The sequence below is a fragment of the Saccopteryx leptura genome, chromosome 10, assembly GCF_036850995.1.
Source record: "Saccopteryx leptura isolate mSacLep1 chromosome 10, mSacLep1_pri_phased_curated, whole genome shotgun sequence".
Lineage (NCBI taxonomy): Eukaryota > Metazoa > Chordata > Mammalia > Chiroptera > Emballonuridae > Saccopteryx > Saccopteryx leptura.
In genome coordinates, this window is record NC_089512.1 from 22591482 (window position 1) to 22603745 (window position 12264).

The window sequence follows — 12264 nt, forward strand, 5'->3', positions numbered from 1 at the left end:
AACAGATTTTCCACATAACATTGAAGTTGGCCCCTCTGATTCTAATCAAAATTATAAAACAGCCATAGATTATATATTTCACTAGCTTTTTAAATGTTTTGCCTTTATTTATTTGAGTAATTAAAAAAAATTAAGGGCCTGTCCTGTAGGAAATGTACCAATACCAAAAGGCCAACAGGAATATAGGCTTCTTACCTCAATGCTACGTGACTTCCAGGTTTCTATATTGTCTTTGCTCTTGTCTGCTCTAGTAATATCCCTTCTGATCTGTGGCCTGGGAAAATGGGGTGTCTTTAGGTTTAAAATAAGAGAATAGTTCTTTGTCTCACTCAAGAGGTAAGTGTAGAACTTGAACATACCATTGGTTCTTTAGGTCTTCTCTGCTATTTGCTTTAAGTCCTTTAAAAAAAAGTCTATTAGGTCTATTTCATGGGATTGGGGACAAAATTAAATCTTGTCCTTGTAGGTAGTAATTTATATTTGTGATTTTAAAAACTGTAAACACATTAAAATTTTACTTACCTGGAAACTGGTTGCCATGGCTAAAGTAAAAGAGTTAATAGTTCATGGGGGAGGGAGCAACTTTTTATTGATAAAAGCTCTCTCTAGAACCATATTATTGCATTGGACAGGAAATGTTTACATTAGCTCCTGAAACCATTACTGTGTTACAAAATGGTCATTTATGTTTATCAAGAAGACTTTTTAAAAAAAGATTAAAGGGCCCTGGCCAGTTAGCTCAGTGGTAGAGCATCGGCCCAGCGTGTGGATGTCCTGGGTTCGATTCCCAGCCAGGACACACAGGAGAAGCACCCATCTGCTTCTCTACCCTTCCCTCTCTCCTTTCTCTCTCTCTCTTCCCCTCCTGCAGCCAAGGCTCCATTGGAGCAAAGTTGGCCCAGGCGCTGAGGATGGCTCCATGGCCTCCGCCTCAGGTGCTAGAAGGTCTACACTGATAGAAGTAAGATCTACGTGGAACCTAAAAATCAGTATCACTATTACAGAACTACAGTTGTGAAAAAATTTTTGAAAAATTCATATTCGCCAGGCAAACCATACCTCATTTTGCTATTTACTCCTATTCCATTTAATAAACTTAACTTTTAAAATTTAAAAAAAAAAATCTTTATTTCAGATAAAATTAATATTTCCATAATTTAGGTTAAAGCAAACACACTTCCTCGAGTCCATTATTTTAGATCATTGTGATTTCCATGAATACAGTTACTGAGTATCATTTGAATATTTGCCTACATGCTGGTTGGAAGCTTCTGCAGCCTTTTCTTAGTAGGAATTCCAGTTTTTCTGAATTCTTCCCTTTCCTTCAGATACTCCATTTTACATTCTTCATAAAAGGCAGGATCATTATAGCTACAAGAAAGAAATGAAAATCTGTTAATGTGAATCACTTTGTACGTATTTAATATAACTAATACCATTCAGGTACACAGTTCATCAGGCACTATTTTTAGAAGTAGATTTTAACAACTGAAACTAAAACAATATTGAATGTCAATTTCATTTGCAATTGAAATTAAAAGATAATTTTAAAGATTTTTAGTAATGATCATAAATTCATAGTGAACATTAGTCTATCAAAATGAGTTTAAAAAAGGGAAAAAAAGACCAAATGGGTTTTTTTGCATGGCACTGTACCAGGATAAAACAATGAAAAGCACAGTGCCTATCCTCAAGGAACCCATGGCGTGGCACAGACAACAAGTAAAGAATGAATTATTAAGTATACAAGTGCGATGATAGAGGTATGGCCCAGTGCACCATGGAAGCATGGGAAAGAAGTGGGGAAAATGGAGACATCCAGGGGAAATGCATGAGTTGCATTTTGAAAGACCACCGGAAATCCCAATAGAAGGCACAGATATGAGGAAAAACTGTGATGCATGAAGACCTGCAGGTTACGTGGAACTGCGGGCAGATTACGCACATTAGAGAAAGGGCCTGAGATGTAGCTTAGAAAGGGCAAGAACCTATCATGATGGTCCATCTATGCCACAGTAAGAAATTAAAATTATCCTGAAGACGATGGGATTCTATTAGGAGAGCAACTATAAGATCAGCTTTTGATCTGACAGCATGTGGCCGATAGGTTAAAAGGGAGCTGCAAAGTTAGAGGCAGGAGGCCCTGGCCGGTTGGCTCAGTGGTAGAGCATCGGCCTGGCGTGCAGAGGTCCCGGGTTCGATTCCCGGCCAGGGCACACAGGAGAAGCGCCCATCTGCTTCTCCACCCCTCCCCCTTTCCTTCCTCTCTGTCTCTCTCTTCCCCTCCCGCAGCCGAGGCTCCATTGGAGCAAAGATGGCCCGGGCGCTGGGGATGGCTCCTTGGCCTCTGCCCCAGGCGCTAGAGTGGCTCTGGTCGCAACAGAGCGACGCCCCAGAGGGACAGAGCATCGCCCCCTGGTGGGCAGAGCGCCGCCCCCCTCGTGGGCGTGCCGGGTGGATCCCGGTCGGGCGCATGCGGGAGTCTGTCTGACTGTCTCTCCCTGTTTCCAGCTTCAGAAAAATACAAAAAAAAAAACCAAAAAAAGTTAGAGGCAGGATAGCCAGTAAACTATTACAATAACCCAGACAAGAAGCTATTAGGAGGAGAAGCAGGGACCTGGGGGAGAAATGAAATCAGCAGGAAACGACCAATCAGAGTTAGGAGACAAGGAAGGTACTAGATAGCTGTGTAATTCACCGACCCGGAATGCAGAACTAAAGGGACCTGAGTTCAGTCTGGGACCTGAAGAAAGCAGCAGAGAAATGGCATGACCTACAGGAAGTAACTGAATCCATGGAGCAAGCTTTCTCTGATCGGAGAATGGGGAGGGAAGAAGGAAATCAAATTTACAGACTAGGTTAAGGAAAGAAAAGGTGAAGTAGATAGAGACATTTGGGAACAGGAAAGAGCAATACGGAAAGCCAGATAGAAGGGAATTTTAAGAGATTTCCAGAGAAGTAAAAGAAAAGACTGAAAAGATTCAACTGGGCTACCATGAACCCACTCGAACCTTCAGGAAGAGCAGTCTCAATGGAGTGAGGACAGAAGTCGGGCTGTGGTTTATTGAATGAATGGAGCCGAGACAGGTCGAAACTCGAGAGCACAATGCTTCCAGGTATCACTATGAAAAGATAGAGTGTTACATTCATTTTATGGAATGTCAACAGTAAACAAAGCAGAGCACTTATTCAAAGATGAAAAAATTCTATGTCTTAGCTCTAAGACTTACAGTCTTCCTCCCTAAGTCTCCATCTACTTTCAGCAAATGTTGCAACCCCCTTGGTTTCCTTCACAGCTCACCTGTCCTCTAGTCTAAAGGAACACAAGTAACCGCCTCCGACCCTGCCAGGCCCCTCCCACAGAATGGACTGAAACCAGTGCTGGGACTCAGCCGGTTTGCACCAGTTCAGCAGAACCGATACCTAATTTTTTGTTGACTGACTTCAGCGAACCGGTTGTTAAAAAGGCACTTGTAATTAGGGTTCTCTCTAAGGTGGGCTCATGGGCAGCCGCCCAATATGGAAATCACAAATTTTCATTCCTCACTCTTTTCTAACACAATAGTGTATTCTAAGCTACCGTGTGTTTTCATTCTGTCCATAGGTGAAAAAAATTACAAGTGAGGACGTCAATCAAGAAAGAAGCAATATGGAAATATCTTAAATAAGTTTTATTGTTTTTTGTCATGTATTATTTAATTTTTTTTTAATTTTTTAAAAAATTTTATTTATTCATTTTAGAGAGGAGAGAGAAAGGGAGAGAGACAGAGAGGGAGAGAGAGAGGAGAGAGAGACAGAGAGAGAAGGTGGGGAGGAGCTGGAAGCATCAACTCCCATATGTGCCTTGACCAGGCAAGCCCAGGGTTTTGAACCGGCGACCTCAGCATTCCAGGTCGACGCTTTATCCACTGCGCCACCACAGGTCAGGCATATTATTTATTTTTTCATTAATATTTTAAAACTCATAACATAATCTAGTTTTGTGTACCTCTTATACTGTTCTTATTTAAATGTTAAATGCATGAATTAATAAACTACCTTTTGGTATACTGTTTTTTTGTATTCAAAATGGGTCATGTCTGACCAAGCGGTGGCACAGTGGATAGAGCGTCGGACTGGGATGTGAAGGATCCAGGTTCGAGACCCCAAGCTCGCCAGCTTGAGCGCGGGCTCATCTGGTTTGAGCAAAGCTCACCAGCTTGAGCCCAAGTCACTGGCTCGAGCAAGGGGTCACCTAGTCTGCTGTAGCCCCACGGTCAAGGCACATATGAGAAAGCAATCAATGAACAACTAAAGAACCACAACAAAGAATTGATGTTTCTCATCTCTCTCCCTTCCTGTCTGTCTGTCTCTATCTGTCCCTCTCTCTGACTCTCTCTGTCTCTGCCACAAAAACAAACAAACAAAAAAACAGCATTAGGGCAGAGAACCAGTTGTTAAATCACACAGCTCACAAAAATTAGGGGATATTTCAAAATGTGCTTTCAAGATCAGGGAACATGCAGATACTCCAGTACTTTCAGCCTTTTGTATAGTGCCTTTTCACCAATGAAATAAAAGTTGGTTTTGCATCTCATTTGCATAATCAAACAACTTTCTTTGACTTGTCGTTTGCTTTTCTGATATTCTTGTTTAATAAAAAAAATCAAATGCTTTTTTTATCGCTTCATATTCATTTTGAAATATCCGCTAATTTTTGTGAGCAGTATATTTGAACCCCACTACTGGCTAGAACCCATTATTTCTAGGGGTGAAAGATGCAAGATATTCAAATGTTCAGACAACAAAATCCAACAAATAACAAATACGATTTAAAAAGCTAACATTTATTGAGTTCCCATTATAAGCCAGCACTGTGGTGAGGTGTCTCCATACAGCACCCCTACCATCACTCCGGGAGGAACAAGCCCGTCTCCCAGTGAGGACACGCCCAAGGCCGGAAGGCGGCTGCACTCTGGCTCACCCAGAAGGTAAGCCGGGCTCTGGCTGCCCTCTCCACAGTCCCGGCTCCCGGCTACTCTGCTCTAGTTCTGCCCAGTCTGGAGGGAGGGGTAATATGGCAAACTAAGAATAATGAGTTCTTCTGATGAAAACCAAAGAATTAGATAATCACTAGTTTTTTCTAATTCCCTAAGTATCAAACCATAATGACAGAGTACAGAAGGAAATAAGGGCTTGCCAAAATTAAGATCTCAGTTACAACTACCAAGGAAGAAGACTGTATTCTGCAATATCGTCTTGTCAATAACGTGGGTAATAAAACATCTATGATTCTACAGAAAGCACCTGCATTCAAAGAACTTTGCATATGTTTACTTTAAGGTACTGTACAACGAACTGTAACAAACTATCAGTGAACTTGATATTTAATATTTTTTAAAAAATTTTTTAAACTTTCTTTTGTATTTTTCTGAAGTGAGAAGCAGGGAAGCAGAGAGACAGACTCCCACATGCGCCTGACCAGGATCCACCTGGCATGGCCCCTGGGGGCAATGCTCTGCCCATCTGGGGTGTTGCTCTGTTGCAACTGGAGGCATTTTAGCACCTGAGGCAGAGGCCATAGAGCCATCCTCAGCGCCCAGGCCAACTTTGCTCCAATGGAGCCTTGGCTGCAGGAGGGGAAGAGAGAGGTAGAGAGAAAGGAGAGGGGGAAGGGTGGAGAAGCAGATGGGTGCCTCTCCTCTGTGCCCTGACCAGGGATCAAAGCTAGGATTTCCACACACTGGGCCAACACTTTACCACTTTACCACTTTACCATTAGGCCAGGGCCTAATATTTAAAAAGTTAATTTAACTTCAAAAATCTAAATTTACCTTTGTGTCCTTCATTTGATTTATTGCAACTTTCCTAGGAGTTAAATTATATTAATCAAATAAAGAAATCTCAAGGCTAGTAAAGGTCTTAGAGATAGTCTAATTCAGTATCTTTTCATTAGAAGATATAACTATAAACTCATCTATGATATAGTCTGTAGATCAACATGGTCGTGAAAAAAAATTGGTGAAATCACGTTTGTGTTTACTAACCTTCTATATTTAATCGAATACACTGCCAATCCACATAACTTAAGAAACCCTTCATAAATATGTTGCTTCTTTTAGAATAGTCTTTAATAAATTAAAATTTTAGACTCAGCCACAAATATGGTGGATTTGGCGGGGGGGGGGTACAGAATATCTCACATTGAGTAAACTAGGTAGTACACTCCTACCTACTACATATACTACACACACACACACACTCTCACACACACACTCACACACACTCACACACACACACACACTCTCACACACACACACACAGAAGCAAGAGCAGTTAAGTAACTACTTACTAAGAGGTCAGGCAGTCTTTTAATGCAGAATTTTCTTTCTGGCATTTGACTACCATAAGAATTCCAGACTCCTTGCAACATTTGGTAAAATCTGAAATAAAAAATGTGGAAAGAAAAAAATGATTTGTAATTACACCAACACAATTTCTGACAGCTCTAAAATATAATTTAACATCTATCACCTAAACTGTGCTTGGCACAAAGCACATGCTACACCAAAGACATGTACACAAATAAAATGCAGAATGAAATGACGGTCATTTACTTTGTGGAAATAAAGGATGAGATTTAATATATATGGTTTTTTTAAATCAAATGTCATTCTCTCTTTTTGTTTTTTTACAGAGAGAGAGAGAGAGTCAGAGTGAGGGATAGACAGAAATAGACAGACAGGAACAGAGAGATGGGAAGCATCAATCAGTTTTTCATTGCCCATTGCTACACCTTAGTTGTTCATTGATTGCTTTCTCATATGTGCCTTGACCATGGGGCTACAGCAGACCAAGTAACCCCTTGCTTGAGCCAGTGACCTTGGGCTCAAGCTGGTGAGCTTTGCTCAAACCAGATGAGCCTGTGCTCAAGCTGGTGACCTCGGGGTCTCGAGCCTGGGTCCTCCGCATCCCAGTCCGACGCTCTATCCACTGCGCCACCGCCTGGTCAGACTCATTCTTTTTTCCACAAAGTAAAATGACACTCATCATATATATACATGATATATATATGATGGTCCTCAGGTTACGACATAGTTCCGTTCCTACGACAGTGACGTAACCTGAATTTTGGTGTAAGTCGAAACACATCCTAGCCTAAGTCACTTACCTATCCTAATACAGTTTTGAAATGATAATCTAATACATAAAAGCACAACTAAGTGACAGAAAAAGAACCCTGAGTATTCTCCCACTGCGTGCAACCAAACTACTTTGCCCACGTAGTCCATAAGTATACTAACGGCATAAGCCGAAACACGTCTCAATTTTTTAAAGATTTTATAGGAGTGAGCGTCGTACACTCAAAACATCCTATGTCAAGACCGTTGTAACCCAAGGACCCCTGTATATATAAAACACAGACACAGACAACAGTGTGGTGAGAGCCAGAGGGAAAGGGGGTGGGGTAACTGGAGGTGGGCAGAGAAGGGAAAATGGGGACACAAGAGACTTTGCCACGGCGACGGGCACAGAATGCAGTGCACAGATGACGTTTTACTGAATTGCACACCTGAACCTGTACTCCAATAAAATCTATTAATAACAAGTTGGAAAGCAAACATTAAAAAAGAATGAGATTTGAAAGGAGGGAGAGAAGACCTCTGAGATAGAGTGGAGACAGATGGCATGCAGAGAATAAGTAAGATTTCTAATAGAGAAAAAGTACATTCTAGAACATGAGTAAAGGGAATATAAAGGAGCGGTTTCCGGACATTGGCATCCGGTGTCCAGTCTCTGCATGTCTTCGCCTGATGGAATCCAGGCAGCCTCTTTCTTTAACCTCGCCACGGTGCCCTAACTTCTGCTGGCAGGGCTCCCACTCCATTCACGAGTCAAGTCTTAGATGCCCCAGAAAATTCAAGTGGCTTTCTGTCAAATTTACTTTATGGTAGTTTACTTTTTAAACTATGCTGACCCTACCCTGGCTGGTTAGCCCAGTGGTAGAGCATTGGCCCAGCATGTGGATGTCACAGGTTCAATTTCTGGTCAGAGGAATAACTTGTGCCCTTTGACTAAGGACTTCCTACAGCTCAAAAAGGCAAAGCAGACTTATAATCAGCTCATTATCAGTCCAGATCATGGCTATCAAAAACTTTCACTCTGGAATATCATGAGCATTCCTACCTGGTAAACTTAATATTTACAGCATATTAAAATCAACCTTTTTAAAGCAAGAATTATGATGCCAAATAAAAATTAAGACATGAGCAGTACTCAAAGGGAATATGGACATCCAGTTAGTCCAGCATTGACTAAGATTGGCTAAGGGCTTCTTTAAGGGAAATGCCATGATCCTAGTGGTGATGAACGAGGGGCCCTGTACCACCTTACCCTCCTGTAACCTCACAGATCTAGACCAGACTGACTCGCTCAGTTAATGTCTAGAAGAAAGAATGTGCCTAATGAAAAATTCTAGTTGACCAAACCCCAGTCTCTTTCTGGAAAACACAAATATAATGGCTAATTATCAAAAGTCCACTTTCTAAATGGAACACACCCAATACTTTTACAGTGATAAATTCACAATAGAATGCTTAGGCATTGCATTACTTTAAGATTCCACCCCCTAATACAGGGGGTCGGGAACCTATGGCTCACGAGCCAGATGTGGCTCTTTTGATGGCTGCATCTGGCTCGCAGACAAATCTTTAATAAAAAAAATTATGTTAAAAATATAAAACATTCTTATGTATTACAATCCATTCATTTCCTACTACTCATGTTCATGGTTGCAGGTGGCTGGAGCCAATCACAGCTGTCCTCCGGGACAACACCAAATTTTTATTGGATAATGCTTAATGTACACGGGTCGTATGGCTCTCACGGAATTACATTTTAAAATATGTGGTGTTCATGGCTCTCTCGGCCGAAAGGGTTCCCGACTCCTGCCTTAATATAAATAGAAACGCCCTTAGTAGGGACTTGGTGCAAGACAGCACGTGTGGTTTCTGATCACAGTAAAGGCACACTCCATAAACTTTCACACTTGTCCAAATCTCTTCAGGAATAACTCTGACTGGCCTAAAGCCTCAAGCTGTTTGTAGGGTTTTTGTCACTTGTTTAGCAACAAGATTTTAATGAGGATCTTTCTTTCATACCACATTAGCATATATTCATATAATATTGATGTTGCTAATAATGCCAACTGATTTTCATAATGGTATTCTGAAACAAATCCAATTTAAATTGCTTCTTTTGATATTATGTTAAATGTTAAACTCTGAACACCCCTATATAATTTAATTTTATTGCCATTAAACACTATAAATATAAAATTTCACTCAAGTGTATCCTAAGGTAATACAAATAAATGTCAATAAATAATGAGAAAGTTATTCCAAACTTAAAACAAAATACTTAATGATAGTAACTTTTTCTTTAAAGTATCAAGAACATGAGAGAGTATCTTTCTTTTGTAAACCCTCTTTCTCTGAAAAAAAAACCCACCACTTAATACCATGTAATAAACTATTGATAAAAATATTTTTTTAGCTATAATAAAATGTGGGTCAAGATACATCTATGAAAAACAGAAAGACATAAAGTCTTCTCCTAACTTTAGTCTAAGATAATAGGCAAAACAATAACATTGTAATTAGTACAAGTAGCCTATATCACTTCCAGTTTATATAAGAAATCCCCCCAACCCTGCCCTGGGCTAGGTAGCTCAGTTGATCTGAGTGTGGTCCCACATACCAAGGTTGCGAGTTCAATCCCCAGTCAGGGCACATGCAAGAGTCAACAAATGAATACATAAATAAGTGGAACAACAAATCAATGTTTCTCTCTTTTACTCTCTCTAAAGCCGATCAATAAATAAAAGTCTTAAAAAAAGAAAATACCTTTTGGCACACCTCTGCATAAAAGCAGTAAGAAAAATAAATGGCTTGGCCCTGGTTGGTTGGCTCAGTGGTAGATGGGTCAACCCGGTGTGTGGATGTCCCAGGTTTGATTCCCGGCCAGGGCACACAGGAGAAGCACCCATCTGCTCCTCCACCACTCCCCCTTCCCTTCTCTCTTTTTCTCTCTCTTCTCCTCCCACAGCCATGGCTCCACTGATGCAAACAAGTAGGCCTCGGGCGCTGAGGATGGCTCCCTGGCCTCCACCTCAGGCGCTAAAAAAATGGCTAGGTTGCTGAGCAACAAAGCAATGGTCCTAGATGAGCAGAGCATCACCCCCTAGGGGGCTTGCCAGGCGATCCCAGTCAGGGAACATGTGGGAGCCTGTCTCTCTGCCACCTTTCCTCTCACTAAAATAAAATAAAAACAAAAAAGAAAGAAAAATAAATGGCTTGAAATTGCTTTTAACTCATTTACTTTAAGGAACTTTCATTATATTTTAACATTTCAATTAACCCCAAGAATAGTTTCTTAATTAAGCCAAGGACAAGAACTTATGGAGCAACTATGCATGGAAACAGAAATACTGGGCACTTATCTTTTATACTTTTCATTAATTCGGATTTAAGAAACACTGTGCAAATGCAGTCAGTCATCCGGTCACAACTAGAGCACTCGATGACAGATGACACTTTAAAGACATCCTCAATTGAGAGAAATAACCCCAATGTTTCATGTATCTGACTAGAACCACCGTTTATATCTCCACTCTCAGATAACTTTTTTAAAACCCTAAGCTTATGTTTACAAAACCCCTTAGACACAGCACTCGTTTCTTTCTAGTACTTTTAATTCCTTCATCAGAATTTATAAAGTACCTATTTTTCCAGCTGTATTATAAAAAGAAAAGATATATTTGGGTACCAATAAAATTTTAAAATTTAAATTTATTATACATAGCTTATACATAAGCTATGTATAATATTTTTGTGACTACATCATATTAATGGTTTAACCTTTAGATCTACAACTTCAATTTAATCTAAATGAAAAACATTTTAGGTCTTGCTTATTAATGACAATGTAGTGAGGCAGACTTTAAATCACTCCAAGTTCATAATATATCACCAGCTCTCCAGCTAGAATGTATCATAAGCATAAAACCGTTTGCTTTTATAGAACTCAATTAGAATAAAAACAGAGATATACTTTAGACAATATATAAAAGACCTTTTGATCAGTTATTGAATGCTAAGAGGTTTAAAAAATATAGAACCAAAAATGATACAATTTGGGGCAAAGCCTACCCAAGTACTGACTTTTGGAAGATTTTTCTTCAGACAAAGGTGTCTGCAGTTTTAAATTTGTAATACAACTTGAAGTCTGAAACTAATTTTTCTCAAGAAAAGCATCTTTTCAGTGAAGATTTCTATAGCGAACAATCTAATGTCAGGTCCCTGTCGACCGTGCCCAAGTGCTGCGGGCTCTCGGTAATCATCACCCCTTCTGGAAGCTGTGAAGTAAAAAGGGCCTGAAGACAACAGGAGGTCAGCCTCACTCTGAGCTCACCAGTTTCAAATGCCATGAGGAAGGCCGGAACCGAGGCAGAGAAATGAGGACAGCAGTTTTTCTGCTTCCTTCTAATGACGGCTCAGCCAAAGACAACCACGCCACAAGGCCACAAAGCACATTATTCTGTATAACTGACAGCATGAGCAACATTTCACGAAGTTCATGCGAAAGATTTTGTAAACAGTTTTCACTCTATGTACACTCATTTATACAATTTAGTAATGAAACTGAAGATCTCTTCAGAAGCTTTGAGTCAATGATCACAGTAGTTGGACTTTTGGAAAGATTTCAATCTGCTTCAACTCCAGGCAAAGCCAAATATTATCAATAATTCCAGATTGGATGAAAAGCTAATTAGCATAAGCTCAGTTTAGTTGAAAAAGCTGCATTAGTGAGTATGTGCCGGCAAACCTTCTAACAACAAAAAAATTCTATAGACAGTTTTCAAGGGATCTATAAAATTAATCATTCAAATGCGTAACAGGCTGAAATGGTAGCATCTTTTACAAAACATATTAAGTTGAAACAGTGGCTTCTTCATTAAATTCACACCTTCAAAAATCATGCTGTCACCTTAATATTTAAGAGATCCAATTGGAATTGTTTCACTTTTTTTCTTAAATTACCAAAGTAGAATGATAAAGAATAAAATATTCTTGCTTTACAATAACAACAATAATTATAGCTGACACTTGTATTTACTATGCACCAGGCGCTGTCCAATGAGTTAACTCAAGCTTCAGAGGTATTCACTGAATCAATAAATTAAATTCTAATTTTTTTCATATATTCTTTTAGTACTTATCCATA

General features: G+C 39.8%; 1 protein-coding gene across 3 annotated transcripts in view; it reads right to left on the bottom strand.

The window, feature by feature from the left end:
* Positions 1–1106: 1106 nt before the first annotated feature.
* Positions 1107–12264, bottom strand: part of CMC1 (C-X9-C motif containing 1) — a 92819-nt gene continuing 81661 nt past the window's right edge. Inside the window, exons 2-3 of one of the 3 annotated variants that reach the window (XM_066350743.1) lie at positions 6332–6422; positions 1107–1371 (exon numbers count right to left, since the gene is read on the bottom strand). In XM_066350743.1, coding sequence (XP_066206840.1) covers positions 1251–1371; positions 6332–6422 — 212 coding nt within the window. In that variant the 3' untranslated portion in view covers positions 1107–1250. The remainder of the gene's footprint in view (positions 1372–6331; positions 6423–12264) is intronic. The other 2 variants (XM_066350742.1, XM_066350739.1) reach the window with 2 other exon arrangements.